This window comes from Macadamia integrifolia, unplaced genomic scaffold, assembly GCF_013358625.1.
Source record: "Macadamia integrifolia cultivar HAES 741 unplaced genomic scaffold, SCU_Mint_v3 scaffold319, whole genome shotgun sequence".
NCBI lineage: Eukaryota > Viridiplantae > Streptophyta > Magnoliopsida > Proteales > Proteaceae > Macadamia > Macadamia integrifolia.
Genome location: NW_024869281.1, coordinates 12734 through 36115, shown reverse-complemented (window position 1 = coordinate 36115; position 23382 = coordinate 12734). Strand labels below are relative to the sequence as shown.

The following is a 23382-nucleotide window of genomic DNA, read 5'->3' as shown; positions in this document are numbered from 1 at the left end:
TTACCATAATGGTGGCATGTGTGTACTACCCCTGAATTATCTAAAGAATTTCCAGTAGATTGTCCCTTACACCATTGTCTGTACCACATGAAGCTCCACGATTATTACTTTGTGCTGCAAGTGCGGAGTTTTCCACCAATGTAGAATCATTAGACTTCTCTCGAGATACCCGTAGGACTCGGGAAAAGGTATCTGCAAGAGATGCCACCTTGTCACCTCCAAGAATCTGAGAATGAACTGAGTCATATTCTGCTCCAAGACCTCCCAAAAAGCCTATAACTACGAGTTGTTCTCGTTGGTTTTGCATTTTCTTTACATCACTACTAATAGAAAGTAGAGAATTCAGCTCCTCTCATACATCCTCTTGAAATCAGCGAAGTATTGAGTTAGACGCCGACCCTTCCGATCAGTCCGATAAAACTCCTGGGATAGCTCATAGATACGAGAGAGGTTGTTCTGTCCAGAATACAGAACATTCAAGTAGTCCCACGACTCCTTCACAGTATCGATATAAGTAACAACATCTACTATGGAGTGATCCATCGAGTTCAATAGTTGTCCCAAAATACGTGCATCAACTGTATCCCACGTAGTGTCATTTGCCGGCTTTTCCTTCGTTAGATAACCCTGTTGATCTTGACCAGTCAAAACTAGCTGTACAATTTTCTTCCATTGCTGAAAATTAGTAGCCCCTGCAAGCTTTTTTCTATAATCCTATGTGATGATGAAGATATCACCTCAGTTACAGTATTTTTTTCCCTCAATCTTAGCCATTGACGCACAGAGATTCACAGAAAATCACACAAGAACCAAAGAATCAATCCACAGATAGGGAAATCAGAGAAATTGATCTAACCTCCTTATAGGAGATTTAGATCACATAACTGATTGATCCTATGTAGCTGACCAATCAAACCAAATCTCCAGACAAAAATTCAATGAAATCAACAACCAAAGAGAAATCGACTCAGATTTCAAAACCCTAACTTGGGAAAATTAGTAGAATACTTGCGGTTGAGCATACAATGCTCCAATGCTGCTGAAATTTGGACTGAATATCCTTAATATGATGCGGAATAAAGACCCCAAAAGAATTTTCCGAGATAAGACCACACTGAATAAATATGGCCAAAACCGATTTTGGTAGAGAGCCAAAACCCTAACAGTTATTACCGATTTCTCCAAATAGAGTACTTCAATTATCAAACCAGAAAACCCAACCAACAATCACTCATAACAATGCTCTAAGCAGACTCTTCACACCATATGATTGATATCAATCAATCAATCTTTCATTCAAAGAATCAGTAAGCTAAGGGATGAAACCATCCCCTCTAGGAAATCATGGAGCTCTTAGGAAGAACCAGTAACAGCCAAGCTAGAAAATAAGAGTTGTTATTAGTTATCTGATGATAGCAGAGATTGACTTTACTAGTTTAGGAACCAAGCTCTGATACCATGTAAACAATAGAGAAGAAAAGAGAGAGAGAGACGATATGGGTAATGGGAGTCCCAATCGATGAGATTGGATGCCCTCCTTCATTCATTATATACACTAACAATTACACACTCCTAGTAGGAATAGGAAATATACTCCTAATAGGACTAGAAAGCAATAAAATAGGAAACAAACCTAACTCCCAGCTCTAGTCTACTAACAACTTATAGTTAGACTAGAATACTACTAAAGGGAGTCGCGGCTTGCGCTGGACAGCTGCCACGACTCCTTTATTCCACGCAACACTTCTAACACTCACCCTCAAGCTGGAGCATAGATGTTAATCACGCCCAGCTTGTTACAAATATAGTCCATTCTAACACTTCCCAAAGACTTAGAAAAAACATTTGCAAGTTGTTCTCCTGTGCGAATATGACTCAGAAAAGATTTCCACAAATAGGGGTTCTAGGACTCAAATAAAAAAATATACATGTTGATTGATCCACAAAACAGCTCCTACCATATTAATCTGTCACAAACTCAGATCAACAGTAGCAGAATTTGAACTGAAACAAAAGTGATTACCAGAACTTGTTTACAACTAAAAAGAAAGCCAAAACAATCAGGCCACATGCTATAGTAGATTTTTTTTTTTTTAATCGAACACGTGCTATGGTAGATGGTGTCAGGGTGAAGAGTTATTATTTGTCAAGAGGGGGGAAGAATGTAAATGGAGCAACGAAGATAAAGTAAATGTACATGAACAGAAAGCAACCAGCGGTACGAGAAGCAATCTCTCTCTAGGCCAGGACCCATGGACTTCTTCCACAAACAGCCTACACCCTACAACTTCATTCGCTATTCAAAATACTCTATTCTAATTCCATAATTTTAAGTTTAATAGGCTGTCCAGCAGCTATGTTTATAATAATAAACTCTTGCACAAAAAATTGTAATTAGATAAATTAATTTGTTAATTGCTATACAAGGACTCAAACTCCTAATGCTACAATGATTAAGTCTATATAACTTAACAAATGAATAAAATCAACCTAGGGCATTCTTAAAAGTCTGTATCCAAATTACGGGCTCATTATGCAAGCCAATTACAAAAATGACTCAGTGGAACAATGGCCCAACAGATGCATTACCCATCATACTTGAAACCAGGACTATTTAGTCTACTCTATTCTTACTTCTTCCAATGGTTGGATAGTGACAGAATGGCCTAGCCGCTAGTGATAAGGCAAGTACCAACTACAAGGTCTTTTTATTGCCAATTCTAGATGGTGGATCTGCCTCACCAAGTCCATCAAAGCAACAAAAACAATTAAGCATGGTTTATTCACTATTGTGTAGGGGAAAGAGGTGAAGTTTTCCCATATTGAGAAAGAAGACTAATGTAATACGGAATTTGAAGGGTCAAGACAGTACCAAAACAGAATCGAATCCCAGAGGCTATAAAAAACCAGATTAAGGAGAACAGACATAATCAAATCAAGACCATTAGATTAGACCAAAACTCAAATCGAGACATATTCTAAGGGTAACGAACCTCTGCTGGAAGTTTCAGATCAATACGATGGGTGGATCTGAAATATATTAATACTAGTTGCACTAAGAGAAGGGTATAAGAGTAAAATCAAAAATCAGTTTAATAATCAGAAACAGCATTGTAACAATCGATTGAACTGACATTGTGAACTAAGACTCAGCAATAACAATTCAACAGAAACAGTAGCTCAATTTACCAATTAGATGGATGATACTAAAATCTGAAAAAGGGGCAGAATTAGGAGAGATTAATTATCTCTAGATCAGCACATGTGATCAGCAAGAAATTTTGGTCGAAGGTCTTCTCTAAGCTGATGAACAGCTCCTCAAGAAGTTGATGGTGATCTGCTGGTCGGATCTCCTTAGCAAGTTAGCGTGTCAAAAAACACTTGCATGTGAAATCTCAGATCAGAATATGAATAGCAGAAAACAAAGGATGGCTTGCTTGATCAATGGAGGAAAATAAGAAGGAAGAACAACCAGAATAAGGTTAAACGAAGAGGGCACCTGGGCTTCTCACGCAAGGTGGTTGGAATGATCAAACACAAACCAGCCTTGGTGAAACACAAGGAGCCTTCACACAGGAGGAGGAGAGAAGCAGCTTCTGTTTTGTTTATAAAATAATGGAGAATATGGAACACCCTCACCATTATTTATAAGAACATTAAAGGCCAAGTAGAATCTAAGTAGGAGACCCCTAATTCAATTCCCATTACAACTCAACACTTCTATTTAAAGTATAACTATTCTATATAGACTTTAAAAGATTATGGACTCAACACAAAAAAAATAAAAGAAAATATATAAATAATCTGGGCCATAACTTAAATTGGACCATGGTTCAACCAATCTTGTTTTTCCTTTTTGGTAAAACAAAGTTCAACCAGTCTGAACCAAAACAACTTAAAACATTTAAGGAGCTAACTTAAAACCGGAATAAAAAGAACTAAAAGCCACACCTAAGCTTGGCCTCTCTTGGTTCTCCTGCAGCAGGTCTTCAGATCTGCATCAATGACAGTCTTTGATACAGACAGGAGTCAACAGCTCACAGAAGCTCCATTGGAGTGCCAAAAATCTAAAGTGAAACAACCAACAGTCTCACTGTCAAGATTTTCAGATATAAACTATAATAGATCCTTTTCTGGTGATAAATTATTGAAAAGAGAATAGGTGACTAGATAAAGAGCATTCCCGAAATTGGGGTTTGGGGGGTGAAAAAGGACCAAGTCTTAGTCATTAGCTAAACCATCCATTTTCCAGTTGTCTCTTACTGTCGGTGAAAATCCAATCACCCATTGACTTGGTAAGTAACATTCACTAATATATAGACAAGCACATTGCCCATGCCAAAAGATGACATTAGAACACCGTCATGTTTGACTCCATAACTCCATCCAGAGCCCAGATCAAAACTGAACCCTAATCACTCACAGGAGTTCCTCTAATTCCTGTCCAGCCAAGATTGCTAAAAAAATCAAACGTATTCAAGACAACAAAAAGGATAACTCTAAACTGACACAAGATCTGAGAGCAAACAAGGATTAATGATTTTATGTGTAAGTACAAGAAAAGCAACTTGATAAGTCAAATAGGGCAAAAGAAGATCCAAATCACAACAAAACAGGGGAAAACAATTTAAAAAAAATGAAGGAAGATGGAATTCAAGAACAGTCCACCATTGGAGCTCTCAAGGAGTTTACCATGAACAATAACAGAAGGAATTCACTTTCAAGGCCTGGAAATAGATGACAAATGAATACTTTTCTGGACTCAAATATTCAGTGTCCTTTGAAAATATGCATACAATAATTATAGGGCAAGAAGATGGTGATCCATAAGAAATTCTGGCCAGATAAATAAAAAATTAAAATCAGCAATATCTTAACCACTTGACCAATATCTTGGACTCCAAATTAAATAAAAACTTCTGAAATAAGCAAAATCTTGTCAGAGATTGATATTTTTCTAGTATTCTTAGAAAATTAAAACCGCTTTAACGGACTACATTAATCCAAAGTTGCCAGGTTTGCCATCCTAATAGGAGGAAAAGAAGCTGAAAGGCACTCCCAGTCTTTCCTGAAGATTGAAAATGTTGATGCTATCTTCCATGTTAACTCTAAAGCAATATCACGGGGAGTGTAAAATCCATGTGTACACTAAATAGCTTGGTTTTAAGGATCACCTGATATAGATCAATATCAGATAGCACCAACCCAATCTAATGAGAGGATCAACTAATCCACCAGCAGTATCAGGCATTTTGCTCATAGTGTCAGGCCAAATGGTCATTCCTCTGTTTCTTGGCCAACCCAGCTGATCTGGATCATGCCAGGAACAATCCAGGTTCTGATAGATATGGTTCTTTAAATCCTTGCTTCTATGAAGTGAGCATCAAATGACAGAGAGAAGGTGCTAGAAGAAAAAAAAACTATTAAACAGGAATCATTAGAACACATGAAATCGATACCATCTTGTCTGTGTTGTATCTAGCGGCAAAACCAATACCAGACTTCCTATGTTGACCAGCCCAAAAGACCTCGCTGCCCAGAGATAAATGCGGAGTAACACTCTGCAGAGAAGAAATAATAAGTGTACTTTCAATTAGATTTAAAGCGAGAGTCATTTTACACTCACACACACACACATAATACAGCACTAAAAGAAATTGCATAGTTATTCATAGAGAAATAAAACGCCAAAAGTATTTTGCTACTGCAAACCATCAGAATCAATTTTCTAAAAGAAGCAACTATTGAATAGCCACTTGAAAAAAAAAATACAAAGAAAATTTTCTACAAGAATGCCTTTCGTGATGAGCACCAGAACAGGAAACCCTATAAAAGGAAAGCACATTACAAGTATAACCGCAAAATACTGGGAAGATGCAAGGGATCCATCAATTTGCCTCTCCTTGATTCTTTGCATTACTAAAGGAATTTCTAGTGTAGTTACCTAACGTAAAGCTATGAAGTAGGAAGAATGCAGTAACTGCTGCAAGTTCCAATCCTCTTGCACATCAGCAAGCCATAACAACAAACCAAACAGGAAAACTAATTTCCAATCATTCACCAAGGATGGGTATCATCATTCATAGAAATTGGCTTCTTCCAAAATAAGATTTCTAATAGAATAATACATTTTGATATTCCCTAATATTTTTAATATTCAAATAGATCCGGAAGGCCCATATAGAATTCCTGTTTCCAGCAATGAGATACTATATTAAACAAGAAATAGTACTTTTTCTTATTTTTTTCAACTTTAGAGAAGATAACGCCACCTGTGAGCATCTATCCACCATAAATTCAATACACACAAAAATTAGCCAAGACTTCATTACAATAACAAGTGAAACAACTTTAGGCATGAACTGACCATGGGAACACGGAATTTATAAAACAAAAGAAAAGCGAGAGGAGGAGGGGGAGGGGGGGAGAACACAACAACAACAATTCAGCCCTTATATGGGATCAGCAGCATGGATCCTTACCCTCCAATCAGCTCTGTCCAAGGTCATACTTGATACAAGGCCTAAGATATGTATGCCTTCCTCACCACTTCTCTCAAAGTCATTTTAGGTCTACCCCTAGTACTTTAGCTCCTTCAATCTTAATCAAATCACTCCTCCATACTAGGGCACCTAAATGCCTCTGTTGAACATGGCCATGTCACCTCAAACAACTTTCTCATAGCTTATAATGTATTGGAGCTACTACCAAATCAGCTCTAACATGATCATTCTTTACTTTATCCTCCCTAGTTTTGTCACACATCCATCTCAGCATCTTCATCTCAGCTACACTGAGTTCATCTATACGATGATTCTTAACTGCCCAACATTCCACACCATACATCATAGCCGATCGTATGACTGCCCAATATAATTTTCCTTTAAGTTTTAAAGGAATATAACAATCACACAACACTCCAGATGCACCTCTCCACTTCTTCTATCCTATTTTAATTCTCTGTGAAACATCATCCTCTAAACATGATGGAGCCTTCTTCTTTTTCTAAACAATTTCATTCTAAAAGTTTCTCAAATTAATTCAGACACTAAGGCTCCATTCGTTTAGAAATTAAGAAACATGAAATAAAGCTTTTATTGGAAAAGTGAGGTAAAGTTAAATGAATAAGAAAATATAGAAAAATTCAAATGTTTTCCTTTATTATGGAATTTTTTCTATGGGTTGGTTTCTTGGAAGTGAAGATGAGTTAATTGACATGGAAAATTAAGGGTCTAAAAAACACGGAGCTGAAAATTTCAGTTGTATTTCTGCAGAAAATTAAGAATGGTCATTTTATGCAAAATAGTACCTATATACATGAAATATTTGTCATCTACTTCTGGCTATTTCACTCACACCCTCACTTTCTTTCATTCACTTATTTTACTTAACCATTGAAAGAATATTCACTTCACCTCACTCCAAATCGGTCCAATTGAAGCTTAAACACATAAAACATTTCCGAAGGGATGGATGAAATCTTTGCTCAACGGAGAATTATTTACCAATATCCAAGCAATATGAAACTTGACTAGAAAATCATGTGCCAATGATGAAAGCCAAGGAGAATGAAGAAGGGCACCACTCTCCCGCAGATCTTGTTGACAGATAGGGGAACATGGTTGACTATTTGAAAGCCAACTGCTAAGTAAAACAATAACCAATTTTCGCCTTCTTCCTCATGTTAAAGAACATAGAAATTCTTTCACCCAACACTGCCATATTCACCAAGCTGAAAGTAGAATTGCAAGGAATACAGCTTGACACTTTAAAATAAGAAGTCCTCAATCCTCCAAGTAGAAACACAAATAGTTATGCTAATTGTGTATCATAAATAAGTTATTTCTCCTTTTGACAAAAAAAAAAAAAAATGACTAAGTCATTGCTTACCTGGATGTAACTAGCTCCAAACAAAGCACCATTCCCTAATTGGAACTGAGTCCTGTAGTCTTTTCCCTGTACAAGAAGAAAAGAATTACAATTACGAGTACTAAAAAATGGAACGGAATTAGATAGTGTTACAGTTAAACCAAACTTTATATGAATCGCATAGGCAAGATTGACTCTCATTCCAGATATAGAGGGATCAACAGTATGAGTTGAGTTCTCCAAGAGAAGATTGAGGTCACATACAAAACAATAGGCCAGCGAGAAAAGCAAAGTGGTGTAGAAAAGCCTAGGCCTTTAAATTTCTGAGGCTGAACAACAGGGAAAGGGAAAAGGTAGGATTGGTCAGGGCTTACAGAAATAGAAGAGTAAGAGAAAAATAAATACTGTTCTGGGAGTTTGAACAGAAACCTCGATTCTTATTCCACCCCATCTCACTATAGCTAAGGGGATTACATCCTTAACATAGACTCATGCAAGAAAATATGTACTTCCTAACAACTTTAGGACACCTAACTCGACTCGCTCCTTGAAGGGAAAGAAACTTTTAAATAATAGAAATTCCTAAAAAGACTTTTAAATCAACTTATGATTCATCTGGCAAGTAAAAAGTATACTTTCTCAGAACAACTTTCCAAACCAAACAACTCATCCAACTGGGCCCCACTAATTAATAACAACTGCCAAAATAATAGCAAAATTTATATTCCCCCTCAAATGACCTATTTTGGCCCATTACAATAATCCCAAGAAATAACAGGCACTGTTCTTGATTGGCAATGGCATCAGGTAATTAGCAATCAATTGAGTTAAGAATCAACCAAGAATAAGAGAACTTCTCAAATCACTTATTACTGGTTTCTAGAAATAACCAACTGTTTCAATATGTATCAAACTGTAGAATTAGGGAGAATGTGACTTGTGTCTCTAACTTGACACAAGTACCTAGATTTATAATGAAATAAAACCCTTCCGTTTGGTTAACCCATTATTACAACACAACACAAACCAAAAATCTGACTGCAGGCCAAGACTTCTGGATGTGAAAAATATCCAAACCATAAAAATGATGTCTTATTAGCACATAACATCTCCCACCTTAAGAGAGCAGCTATGCAAGAAAGTCACAGCCTGGAGATTGATTAAAAACAGAAAATGGTAGTGCAAGATCTTGTTGAAGCAGAAGCAAGACGTAGAAATGAAAAATACTGGCCTATGGCAACAGCAATTCTCACAATAATTCTGCAACATTTTAATTCACACCAATGAATTACAGTGCTTCTCCTCACCTGAATATATAGAATCTTCACTATCACCAAATAGAGGACTGCAATAAACTAACATACATTCTGATGTAGACAGGTTCAACAACAACAACAACAAAGCCTTTTGCCAACTAATGGGGTTGGCTACATGGGTCCGTGCTAGAGCAAGATTAAAAAAAAAGGTTGTGGGGGGGGAGAAAAAGAAAAGAAACATAGCAAAGCAACACCTCCGGGACATCCCAACTAAATCCGATACATGGATCTTTTCCCTCCAAACAGCTCTATTTGATGTCATACTATGATCCAGCCACCTTAGGCGACATCATAGTTAGTAAATAAGCGTATAATACGCGTATCCGAACGTTTAATTCAAAAGATCGTAATTTGGCATATCAATCTAAAAAAACCGTTTAATACATGTATTTTAAAGATAATTGCATTATACACGAATGATACTCGTATAATACATTACATACTCAATAAAACTTTTGGGTTAAAAAAAAAAATGAGATTAACCCAAATGGGCCAAATCCCGATTCCCGACCCCCATCTTCCATCAGGAACCCTAGTTGATTGAAAAAATGAGGAACCCTTGCCCCACTGACCCCTTCTTCTCCAACTCCGTTCCCGATGGCCAACGACCGAGGGCGATAGATAAAACATCAATACGCCCTGCTCTCATTCTCTTCTCCATTTCTATTCCCACCAATTGTTGAAAACCCAATCAACCCTTCATCGTCTCCGTTTCTCTTCCCATTGGTAGTCGAAAATCCAATCGAGGGCGATTGCATCTGTAAATAATTTTTAACGAGAAGCAAGAAAGATTCAAAAGAGATGACTCACATGGACAAAGATGGCCAAGGGCGGATTCTCCAAAAGGGGTTGAAATGAAAACCTTTCTCGGAAATTTAGCATACAATCGCCATTTGAATTGGACCAACAATTATTTACAAACATAGTTGCAGCTGGACAATGTGAAGAATTAGAAAGAGGGAAATTACACAGGTGTTCTCCTCCCTCTGTTCTTGCAATACTGCATCTGGGAAATCAAGAGAGTTGAAGGGAGGAGGTTCTTGAGCCTTAAAATTAATCCGTGACCGGTCCTAGGTTGTATCCCCCATAAAAATTTTAAGAAAATCCAAACGCACCTCTGGGATGAACGATTGTAAACACCTATTCTCCATCTTCTTGAACCTTGTTTTCGTACCAAGAAGAAGAAGAGAACATGTAAAAGTTACGAGATGAGATGAGGTTCAATTCTCCTCTTAGTTCTTTCTACCATACCCTTTTTTGGGGTTAAATTTAATTAATATTAAATGTGAAAATTCAAAAGAATGGGAAATGATTTCAAATTGGAAAATCAGATTGGATTTTAGTGTCCATAAAAGCATGGGAGAATAGAATTTAGTTTCAAACAATCATTTTTAGTCTCGTATTTTTGCTCCTGGATTTTTACAGTGCAATCATATTAAACACGTACCATCATTGCTGTACGTGTTTTATTGCCCCAAATTTTTTGAAACATATTATTACCGCATGGTCCATTTAATTGTCATACGTATCCGTTCCTGTATTATTGCCGTCCCCAAACTTACTAACTATGGGCGACATTCTTTGAGCTTGTCTTGAATCGAATCAACTCCCAAATCGGCTTTAACCCAGTCATTCCCCACTCTATCTCTCCTATTTTTGCCGCACATCTATCTCAGCATCCTCATCTCTGCTACACTCAACTTATCTATGTGACGCTTCTTGACTGCCCAACATTCTGCCCCATACATTATAGCTGGTCTTACAATTGTGCCGTAGAATTTTCCTTTAAGCAAGAAATATAGCCATAGGAACCTTGGGAACCAGGCCCATGTCACTTAAGTGGACCTTGGTTTGATGTGGGCCTAAAGGCCTAACCAACCTTGGGCTAGGTGTTTTCAGCTACACCCAAAACCAAATCGTGGGGACTGTTAAGTTATTATTTTTTTAAATCATTTTTAGTAATTTATATTTTGAGTTTATAAGCTAGGATCTTAGACTGCTTACAGTACAAGCCCCAATGTTTACTTGTAACTTGTAAGAGACTTTCTATTACTGTTATTTCCTTTCTAGTCATAGCAATAGCCAGCCTATATGTATTGAGACCTTTAGTGTCTCCATGATTTAATGAAGATGAATGTTTCTAGTTTTTAGAAAGAGCTGTGTGAAACGGTGTGAGGAGAGAGTCCTAGGAAGTGAGAGACTGACCAAAGCCATAGGTGAAAGGCCTTTAATGTAGGAGTAGATTACAAGAAATAAACTACCCCAGCAGGTTATAACTCCAAGAACTTATGACCCACAAAACTTAATAACACACACAAGACCTAACAAAACAGATCCCAAAAATTAACAACCTCCATGGGTGGAATTACAATCAAAGATACTTAAGAAACAAAATCAAAAATAAGACCATCAAATAAACCCCCAAGGATATAATACCCATACAGGAGCAAAACCACTCAAAAACCCCACCTGATAGGAGAGAGAAAGACCTGCTATAGAGCTGGAGAGAGAAAGGTGCGGCCAGGTCTATAAGGCTCCACTTGAGCTACAAGTTTTTCTCGATTGTAGGGCCCACCAAGGGTACAAAACCCCCCCCAAATATGAAGAACTTCTGACAGTTGGTTATGGAGTTATGCGCTTTCTTGATTTGAGAAAATGTGAAGAATTCTGCAAGAACAGCAACTTGCCTTCTTCAGATAACTTTCAAGAGAAGATCGATTGATCTTCTTAGAGTATAGAACCAGTCCTCCAAAGTATCTACAGATCAGATCTCAGACTTGGGCAGCAATGAGGGTCGATTGGCTTCAAGAACAAGAACTCTTTAGCTGATCGATTCTGATTTTGAATGCTTTAACAAGTCTGAATTTCTAATAACAGTAAACAGAAAATAGAAAGGAAATAAAGTGATTAAAGTAAAGAAGAAAAAAGGGAAATGGGAGAGGAGGTTGCTATCTCGGCTCGGGGCTTCTCACCCACAGCTATCCCGGCTGCTCTAAGCAATTGATTGCAAATCTTCTTTATTCAAATCTCAGCAATATCAGTGCATAGGCTCCTCTATTTAAAGAGGACAGAATTACAATCATACCTTGACTAGGAGCTAGTTTCCAAATAGGACTAGACACTCCTGCTACAACTAGGACTTCAAATAGAACTAGGATTAGACTTCTAACTCCAACACGGAATAGGACTGACTAACTAATAGTCCATATAGAATATTACACTCGATGGGCCCCATGGGCCTTTACTGAATTAAAACAACTTAAATAAAAGCACTGAATATAAATCCCGTTTTCCTACCTTGTACCCATATTTTAGGCCAATTAAAGTGGTCCATTTCAAAGAAAACTCATGGGATCAAAGGCCCAACACATACATAACGCAACCCAAGGCTTATTTGCAATAAAATAAGCCCAAATGATTTATCTACATCAGCCTTAGTCAGATCCTCCTTCCCCTATCTCCTTATTCTTTTCTTCTCCATCAAGTTCTGGTTGAAGAATCAAGTTCACAGCCTGTGGTTCTACTGGTTGATGTTCTGCTGCGGATTATCTTCAAAACCAAGATAATTCAGATCCAAGCATCAGTTTCAGCCCATATTTTGGAACAATAATGCTCTTCCATAACCTCTTACTTCAATATTAATTTAGCCTGATCCAAAGGCTGGATCTGGCCATAGGCTGTATTGCTATTTTGGAAGCCTACTTTCTAATTGTGAGTTCTCTTGATATCTGTTAATCCAACCATCAAACTTGGGTGCAATTTGAAGAGTTATTCAGCCCTCAAGAGGTCTACCATCGATTGGGATATCGGTCCCATCATAGCTATCTAGTTGCTTATTCTATTACCACTTTGTTTCTGGTTATTCTGTCTGTTATCTGTCCCGAGATAGACCAGAGTTGGTACTGTTAGTTTCTCCTGTGTCTAGACTTTATCCAAGGTGCTGTTATAAGGTGTCAATAGTCGTAAGAGGGAAACGCTTTGCTGTTAGCTGTTAGTGTTACTTACTGTTGCTAATTACATGTAACCTTCTGATATTAATATTAAGTGATCATACAGTGAGATTAGTTCTTAGTTGTTAATTTGAGAACTGGCCTTAACATTATTTTGGTATCAGAGCATGGGTGAGGGGAGTTCCGGCACCCCAAACCAGGCCTTAGAGACTAATCTTCCCATTGTTGGGATGCTCCAACAGTTGACTGAAAGGAAGACCACCATAGAGCACCACATGGACTCTTTGACATCACAAACAGTGTGACAGCAGCAGTCCACAACCAAACATGCTCTCTGAGTCTTTCCTCGACCTGCTCAAAGGACTCTACACACACCAGACACCTTTGGAGGCAATGTCCCAACACACTTTGATTGAGATGCAACACTGAGGCAGTTCGACACCAATAAAGTGAAGCTGGAATTGATAGAGTTCAATGGCCGACATCACCCACAATAGTTCCTTGATTGAAGAATGTGTGCACTTGATGATTAATTCGATAGGTATGACTTATAAGAGGTCAGGAAGTTGAAGTTAGGAAGTTCCAAATTCGTGGGGGCAGCATGAGAATGGTGGCGTAATTATGAACAGAAGTTGATTCATCGTTGACAAGAACCCACTACTTGGGAGGAGATGGAGGAGGAATTAAAGGATGAGTATATGCCTAAAAAACTTTTTAGTCAAGGCTTCATGATCAGCTCAATACCCTTCGGCAACGGCCTCTCTCAGTCGAAGAATATAAGGAACAATTTGACAACCTTATTGTTCGCATGGGTGACGGGACCGAACAAGGAAGATGACCAGTTGATTTCCCGTTTCATATTGGGGCAACAACCTGAAATCAGAGATAAGATTGGAGTGACCTAGCTTAAATGATTGCTTTGAGAAAGCTCTTTCAACTGAATATTTGATTAAAACATCTACCCGGTGGTTCAACCCACAATCCGGAGATAGTAGAAGGAATGTTCCAGCAAATAAACCAAGTGGGTTTCCTAATTGAGCTCCAAATTCACTGCAAAAAGCGTAAGGCTCCATGACTAGTGGAGGTGCAACCAAGTGCTATCATTGCAACGGGTTCAGACACTTTGAATTATGTTTTGCATTGTCACAATAATAATTCAGTCATTGAAGCCACTGAAGCCAATCTTGAACTGCAGTATGTAACCCCCAAGAAGATGATGATTTGGCCCTTAATGCAGTTCTTGATGATGAGAGATATGGCAATACTCTAGATGATGAAGAAAACAAAGATATCTATGAAGTTAATGTCGTGAATTGAATTCTGGTCGCTGAATCAAAGGGTGAAGATTGGCACTGCTATTGCATATTATACACTTGGGAGTTGTGTAAATGTCGTCTCACAAGCTTTTGTTATTGAATGGGAAACTGAAGAGGTGTGACATTATCCCCATGATGTTGACGGATTTTTAACTTAGATGACCATGGAGATACGACAACAATGTGTTGGTTGGGGGCACCAAAAATCAATGTTTCTTTGATTTAAGGGCAAGCCTTTAATGCTTAATCCAATCAAGGAACTAGCTGCGAAGACAAAGCTTAGAGCTGCCCAAGCCAAGCGAAAACAGATTTTACAATTTGTAGCTAAGAAACAGCCAACGAAAGAAAAGTATACCAGGCAAGTCACTACAAAGAAGGACCAAGTACATGCACGGGACACCATGCTAAGAAGAAGCTCCTGGCTAAACCTCAACAAGAATTCTTAGGGACCAGCAAAGAGACGGGGCTTATCTTGTCCTTAGTAACTAAAAAAATTGTGCATGTACTTGATGCTAACTTTCCCAAATCATGTTTGATATCTTTTAACCTAATGTTTGTTTAAGTTGTTTTACAACTTTAATAGAATTATATGTGTTCTAGCAGTACTACATATTGTGTAGAATAGCCTAGGGTAGAGCTTAGCGTAAACTACCAACCTAGCGTCCTAAGTCAAAGAACCATTTTGGTTTGATTTTTAAAACCTAATTTCCACCATGTTTGGAAGGCCCAAAATAGGCTGGTTCAGGGGCTAACTTAGCCATATGTCTACCGAAACCCATCCCTGAAACTTCCTATCAAAAAATACCAGGTTTCATTGAGATCTCAATACAACTTAATTTCGGGCCGTACCGAAATTATGCCCAAAACTGAGTCCTCAAACCATGAGACTGACCAAGGGTGGTCATATCCTCCTCCTCCTATACCCTTATTCCTTTCTTCTCCATTGAGTTTTGGTTGAAGAATTATGTTCAGTCTGTGGTTCTACTGGTGGATGTTCTGCTGCTGAGATCTTCAAGCCCAAGAAAATTCAGATCCAGGCATCAGTTTCAGCCCATATTTGGCACCGTATCACCCTTCTATAACCTCTTCTTTGATATTAATTTCAGCCTGATCCAAAGCCTGGATTGGCCATAGGCTTTAGTTGCTATTTTGGAAGCTTACTTTCTAATTCTGAGTTCTCTTGATATCTGTTAATCCAACCATCAAACTTGGTTGCAATTTTGAAGAGTTATTCAGCCCTGGGAGGTTTACCGTTTACCATTGATTGGGATACAGTCCCATTAGAGCTACCAAGGCCTTGCAAGATAACATTTATTCTCCTTTTTTTTTTTTTTTTTTTTTCTTTTTTTTCCTTTTTTGTGAATAGAAATCTGCTTGTTGCCACTGGTTCATTTTTGTGTTCATGGAAATGAGCCGGGACAAAAAAAAAAAGTTGCTGAGAATTAGGACAAAAAAGCTTTAATTTGGAACTTCTCTATTCCAAAAACAAAAAGGAGAAATAGGGGGAGTTGCTCTCTAAAGAGCACATGGTGAATTTGATGGGCAAAGTACTAATTTCATGTTAAAAATAAAACTAGACCTCCAATACAACACCAACCACCGCCACTGCCACGGCCACTGCCACTACCACTGCCACCGCCACTGCCACCGCCACCAATAACACTCCACCCCCGCCACCACTGCCAACACCTCCTCCTCCACTGCCACCACTGCCACAACCATTGCAACCACTGCCTTCACCAAATTTTTGGGTATTCAATCAAGGATTAAAGTATCGGTATCCGTCACCGTATCAGTCAGTTAAATTTAAAATACATATTAGAGGGTATCATATCGTATTAGAGATAAGTTAAGATACACTAAAGATATGCATATAAATGGACAGGAAACACGTTTTTATAGACTTTTGCATTAAAAAAAAAGCTATATATAATATGTATCATGTATAAACACTGAAATGAAGAATCTACGAGACAAGTGCATTCAATTGAAACTATTCAAAAGGATGAGATTTCTTACATGTAGTAATGGTCTATTGTCAACTTTCTAGGAAATTTTAAAAATCTATGAATAAATTGATGCAATAATTCTCATGTTCGATGCAATGTTTTAGTTTGTTTTACCTAAATCTACTAAAAATAGCGAAAAAAGAAGTAAAACAAACTTAATTGTTTGATCTTGCCATCCAGCTTCTTATAAAAATACTATTAGAATACTGCAAAATGTATGGCAATAACTTGAACAATCATGACATGAGATACAACGTTCAATTTTATGGAAGGATCGATACACTTGGCTTGTCGCAAGGACAAACAACATTAAATGGAATTGATGACACTAGTTGTGATGATTCTTACAGAAATTAAGAATTAAATAGAATGAAAAAATCAAACGGAAGACACTAATCCGGCTGCAACAACTCTGCAGACGTAAACTGGAGGAGATGATCAACATGAGGATGCCATAATTCATGACAAGGAGCATGTGAAAGAATGGTAAATCAAAATTGTGAAATATGTTGGTTAAAAGTGCAGTTGTGCTTCCAATTTTGGAAACTTAACAACTGCCAGCGAGAAGAATAAGCTTTGTTTCGAAAGTGAAATGGGTTGTGTAGATACGTATCTCAAGTATCAGTATCAGTTGCGTATCGATGAGTATCGATGAGTATTGCATGTAATTCAATTCTTCGGGCTCAATTGTACACATAGGAAATATCAGTATGTATCGATGAGTATCGTATCGTATCGTACAATACATAGATTTTTTTTAAAACACATGTATCGTATCAGTGCCGACCGATACCGATATGGTACGATAGGCACTGATACTTTAAACCATGCATTCAATGACATTTTTGTAAATGTATAAAACTTTGAGAAACAGAACAGAAATTACTGCGCATAACAAACACATTTCTGTTTCTTTTTTGACCCAAAAATATAAATTACTATGGCTGCGTTTGATAGTCATTCAGGTCCAGAAACGATGTTTCATGTCAAAAACAGAATTTTTAGTTTCAGTGCCAAAATGCCGTTTTAAAACAAAGAAATGGTGTTTGGTGAACCTGTTTCAGGAACGATTACCTTAGTTGTTCATTTTTTTATATTTGGAACGAAACTGAAATGATGGAACAAGGTTTCGTTGTTCCATCATTTTGCATTTCTAGCTCTTTTTTTTTTCCCCTTTTTGTTCCAAAAAAAAAAAAACCGAAAAACACCAAGTTGACACCAAAGACTTAATTCCCTTTTTTTGTTCCCATAGAACAGAAAAACGTTTCTGACATTTACGTTTTTCTAGATGACTACCAAACACAGCCTATGTGTTACCAAACATGTTTTTTCGTCCAGAAATTTGGCCCAGAAACAGAAGTGTTATCATGCAGGGCCCTAATCGCTAATTCTGTTACCACTTTGCTTCTGGTTATTCTGGCTGTTCTCCTGCGATAGACCAGAGTTGGTACTGTTGGTGTCTGCTGTGGTTATACTTTATCCAAAGTGCTGTTATAAGTTGTCAATAGTCCTAAGAGTGAAACACCTTTCTGTTAGGTGTTACAGTTATTTACTGCTGCAGATTACAAGGTGTAACCTTCTGATACTAATATCAAGTGATCCTACAGTGAGATTGGTTCTTAATTGTCTATTTGAGAACTGGACTTATATTACTTTCCTAACATCTGTTGATAGATAAATAACTAATAAGATAGATATACAGAAGAAATTTTTTTATTACAAAATAAGAGAAGCCCAAAACCTGCAGAACCACCAAGGCTTTACAACACCAACTCAGTGTATCACATGTGCATCACAACAAATTCTCTTCCCCACCCCTCCCTTTCCCCATCCAATTTCCCACGCTTGACTCGTCATATTCTTAGATTACATGCACTGGATGGGTTCCCAAGTCCTCAGAAACCTTTCCACACTTACGTGGCAGAACATAAAGCTCTTCTTGTTGGTCTCTTCTCTGAGATTATCTCTGGTAGAAGAAATATTTCTGTGCAGTCTCCTAGGCATTAGATGTGATGTAACCTTCATGCTACGCCATTAATAAGCCTAGCCTCCAAAAGTTGACAACAATAACAAAAAGAAAAGGTTCACCAAAGAATCCACCTGATACCTCTCTCAAGATCAAGCTAATATAAAAACCAGATAAATGCATCATACGAACACAAAGAAAATACAAACACATCAAAAGCAGGGAGTCTCACCTTGTAATCAAAATTAACCATTCCATGTGACATATGAGGCTCATTAGTAAGCTGCAAAGAAAACAATAAAATTTATTAACCTACATTAAAAAAGCTAATGCATACCAAAGAGACCAAATGAATCCATAGATCACAAACTCCGTTAAAACCTATACTACCTGAGCATTTGCCTTCAAGGTCAGATTGTCACTCAAATCACACTTCATTCTCGCATTAAGCCTCCCATCCGTCAATATCCTCCCAAAAAGCATCAACTGTTGAATATATTTTATGCACCCACAATTTAGAGTCAAACTTCTGATGAAAAAAGCTAACTTCAAAGTCTAAAAATTGCAGCAGGCAATTAAAAAGATAAAATAAAGTAAAATAAGGTTCAATACAACACCTACCTTTGGGTCCAGGAAATTAGCCCCGAATTCATAGTGAGCAGTAGGGATCTTTATGGCCTCGGAAGATTGAGAAGGAACCTCCATAGGTCCCATGAACACACTGACAAATGGTTGAGAGAAAATGATTATATGAAACAAAAGCATCACTAGCCGAGCTAAAATTTTAAGAAGGAAAAGAATAAAAGAAAACATAATTGAAAAAATGTCTTTAATAATGGCACAAAAATTAAAAAGGAAGCTACCTGTGACTTAGAGAGAATCTCTGATTAAGTCCCTTGGTAAAATCAAAGCGCATCCCTTCAAAAAGTTCTGGCTTTAAGGACACTGTCAAAGACATTAAACAGAATATTAACTCTTTAATTCTTCCTTTGCAAACATTTCACCATTACTTACAGGTTTCAGAATGCCAACCTGCCAATGTGTCCTAGATCATAAGGAAACACTAAACATTAAACAATACCCTTTATATTCTCTCAAAATCACAAAGAGCATAGTAAATTGTTAAAAGCATAAACATAGAATGAGTTAAAAACTATACATCAGACAAAAGGCCAGATTTTGAAGAAGGAAACCACCCAAAATTTTCAAATTTGACTTCAAAACCATGAGTATACAGTGTATATGGTGATTATCAAGAGTCTGAGGATACAAAATGGTAAGACTCCAGGAATCTAAGAGTATCTCCTCTAGCTCTTCCAGATAGTTGCTTATAGAACCATATTACTATTCTCACCCTCAACAGAAAATTTTGCATTTCGACCCGGTTTAATGACAAATACCCAATATTCAGGAGATCCTTAGCCTGAACCCATACGTGTTTCCGTAGGTCTTACTGTAACGGGTTTGTCTGGAAATATATGTACCCATATTTTTCCACCACTGACGTGCATATTGTGTCATTGCTCAACTTGCCTGTTTCTATTTGTCTATATGTGAATCCAAGCGGGTTCAAGGTGCTTGAAAAAGCGTATCTGCCTGAAACAAATATGACTGGCCTCGATAAAGTATTCCTTCATTCTTCCTCTGCCTGTTTATGGAATCTGGTTCTTTTGGGTTATAATTGATGGGAATTTGTAAATTACATCTCTACTGCAGAACCAGACATGAGAGTTTCTTCTCATCCAGCTCACCGTGAATGAAACGATTCAATAATATCACAGATATACATCTATATCTAAGACTTTCCACACGAGTTATTGATGCGAAAGCTAAAACCTAAAATTTTGATGCATTAGACAATCAGGCAGCCCAAATATTTTTTTTTTAAATAAAAAATAAAAATAAAAGGTAATAAAATTCCAATAAAGATAGGTAATCTGAAGTACACATGCATGGCAATGAAGCTCTACTCCTTTCAAGAATTTTAATAAGGCAGTCTCCGCAACCTTACACTAGAAAGATAAGTGCCATACATAAAACTCTGAAGGAAAAAAGCCCCCACATTCTCACTCTGAGAATTTCCAGATATTTCAACCAAGATTCAAAATATCGGGCTTTGACTGGGGGACCAAAATTTCGGTCGAAATGAGGGAACTTTTGAGGAAACCAGGGAAACATTCTCAGTTTTGTGAAAACATTGGTTTTGACCCCCAAAATGTGTTTTTTTACCTATTTTTTGTGTACGTCCTATTCTAGTCATTTCTAACTCATTCACATAATTACTTTCATGGAAAAAACACCTAAAGTCAGACTTGTGGTGTTGACCAAAGTTTGCTAATGTACATTGAGTCGTTGACTAAAACTATATCACATAAGTACATATATAAGTTACTAACTAAAAATGTAAAATACATCATTAAAAATTCAAACAAGCAAAACATAATGTAAAGGATCCAAAATAGATAATAATCTTACATAATTGTGAGTTGTCTGTCAATTCTCAGCAATCAACAGTCAACACTCTACTATATTTTCAAGTATATTCTATAAAAAATGATTTTGGGGGAAGATGGGATTTACCTTTTTGGTCCAAGCTCCCTTCCTTAAGCAGATTTGTTATGAAAGTGCGAGATCCAAGCTTAGAATGAAAATTTGATGGCACAAAGGCAAAATCTTGGTGTTTTCCCAAGTTTTCCACTTCACAGAGAAGAAATAAGGGGAAAGGGTAGAAATTTCAAAATAAGAAGGTTTGGTTTCCCATTTAAGAAGGTTTTATAAAGGTTGGTTCTATCCAAGGGTCGAACCCACTGATCCACTCGAAAACCCACATTTCGACCGAAATGTGGGAATTTTGGTCGATAATGGACGAAACCAGTGACTTTTAAAAGTCACATGGTATTTGTATCAAAGTCCTAGGAGACCATTGAAATGTGAGAAGTTTCGACTGTATCGGTTGAAATCTTGAACCATGATTTCAACATTTTACATTAAGAGACCATAAGTATGTATGGGAGTATAATTTTTGTCAAAATGGATAATGGTATCTGCATTTATCATATATTCTCAAAAGGATTTGATTCCACCCTTTCAATGTTTTCATATATGCATATTATGGGGTATTATTAGTGAAGGAGGAAACTCCATATAAAGTTTGAGGTCGAACAATGCCAATAAAGGAAGTATTACCCACCAGCCTACATTTAAATTTTCCCCATTATTTCAGAAAGTTTTTACCCAGTATATAAGAAACATACTCAGCGTTTTCCAATAAGTAAACAGTCCCTCAAAGTCCAGATGCTGCTAGGTTTCAATGAGCTCCAAATTAGGTTTCCATGCATTGGGAGTATCAGGTTCACTCCAAATGCATTATGGATCAATCAATTTTGGACAGTAGAAAAAGGAAGTAAATTCCCGCACTCTAATAGTTTTTACAGAAGTATAGTGATGAAAAATTTGGTGACTGTACTCAATAAGTGTTGAGTTAGTTACACATTTATTATTGGTGATTGATTAGATAAGTTTGTGTTCTGTTTTTGTTTTAATTTTTCTTACAACATTTACCATCCAATCAAACAGAGACTGAGACTCCATACTATGGATCAACTGCAAAATGGACCCAGAACAGAAATGGCACCAATCAATCCTCAGTGATATTCAGTTGACCCTTCTCTCTTAGTCATACACCTTGATATAAACATTTATATATTTCCTAGATAAATCAAGCTACATAAGACCGTCATATTACCAACCGCTTTAGTCCCACAGTGACTCACAAATAGAGTAAAATATGAAAATGAAAGCCATGGAACTCCGGTAGCAACAGATCACCCATAAATCATTAGCATCACTTCTAACTTCAACACATAAATTAAATACATTTCATTAATGCGATCACATTTCAGGGGGGAAAAAAAAACATAAAGCTTCTTTTCCTATAATGAAATTTGGAGATCCCAATGAGGGTCTCCTGGGAGCTCTATTCATCCTCCCAGTTATTACAAACACGAAACAAGAACAGCATCCACCCTATGCATCCTACTACTACTGCAGAATGCAGATTCACAATAGCATAGCCAAGTCACAGACCAAAACGGGTAATTAAAGAGGGGGAAGCGAAAAAAACAAATAAAGAATGACTAGTTGTGAGACTCACTTAAAGCTTCTCGGTGAATTTCTTCATATGGTATGGGGCATGGCAGATTCAGATAATCGATCCGCTCTATAACCTTGGTCTCGCCATCCTTGATGGTTGTAGCGGGAGGAACAACTCCGACAGCAGATGCCATTTTGATATCCTAGAGCAGTAGAGAGAGAGAGAGAGAGAATAGAGAAAAAAAAAACGAAGTATTAAACAAGTTTACTGTTGTGGAAACTTGATTTGCAGGTTGAACCAATTCAGGCAAGGAAGCCGAGGTTAGAGGTAGCAGAATAGGAAGAGTGGAGGGTGGGTAGGTCAAGGAAGAGTTAAGGCAGGACTCCTCCCCTTACCCGGCTGCTGTCTTCCTGGCTCGGGAATGGATAGATCGTTTGGAAGAGAAGAGTCAGAGCATGGCAACTCCAAAGAGCGGACGGCTGGGGTTTAGGCAAGGTTTTCCGCACCCTTGGTGTGTTTGGTAGCCAATGAGAAGAAAATAAAAGAAAAGAAAAGAAAAGAAAAAAATAATAATAATAATAATCTAAAAAAGTGAAGAAATTAAATGAAATGATAAGAAAATAGAAAATTATGTGTGTTTGGCCACTAAGGCTGTGTTTGGTAATCAAGAGAATAAAATAAAAAAAAAAGAAAAAAGTACAAAAATTCTTAGGTTAAGAAATTAAATTATACTTTTTTTTTGGGTTAAGAAATTTTTTTTGTACTTGACATGTTGCCTTGTCCTGGTCTAAGAGAAGATTCAGTTTTTAAATTTCAAAATTCACCTTGGAAATTATAAAGTTTTCTTTTATATAAAAAAAAAG

At 37.3% G+C, this 23382-nt stretch overlaps 1 protein-coding gene across 2 annotated transcripts in view; it reads right to left on the bottom strand.

Moving 5' to 3' along the window:
• LOC122067883 (mitochondrial import receptor subunit TOM40-1-like) overlaps positions 1–23025 on the bottom strand; it is a 40075-nt gene extending 17050 nt beyond the window's left edge. The window contains exons 1-8 of one of the 2 annotated variants that reach the window (XM_042631725.1): positions 22915–23024; positions 22580–22721; positions 19290–19371; positions 19048–19147; positions 18817–18912; positions 18659–18709; positions 7891–7956; positions 5460–5561 (exon numbers count right to left, since the gene is read on the bottom strand). In XM_042631725.1, the coding sequence (XP_042487659.1) occupies positions 5460–5561; positions 7891–7956; positions 18659–18709; positions 18817–18912; positions 19048–19147; positions 19290–19371; positions 22580–22712 (630 nt within the window). In that variant the 5' untranslated portion in view covers positions 22713–22721; positions 22915–23024. Of the gene's footprint in view, positions 1–5459; positions 5562–7890; positions 7957–18658; positions 18710–18816; positions 18913–19047; positions 19148–19289; positions 19372–22579 lie in introns of both variants that reach the window. The other variant, XM_042631724.1, reaches the window with a different exon arrangement.
• Positions 23026–23382: the final 357 nt, after the last annotated feature.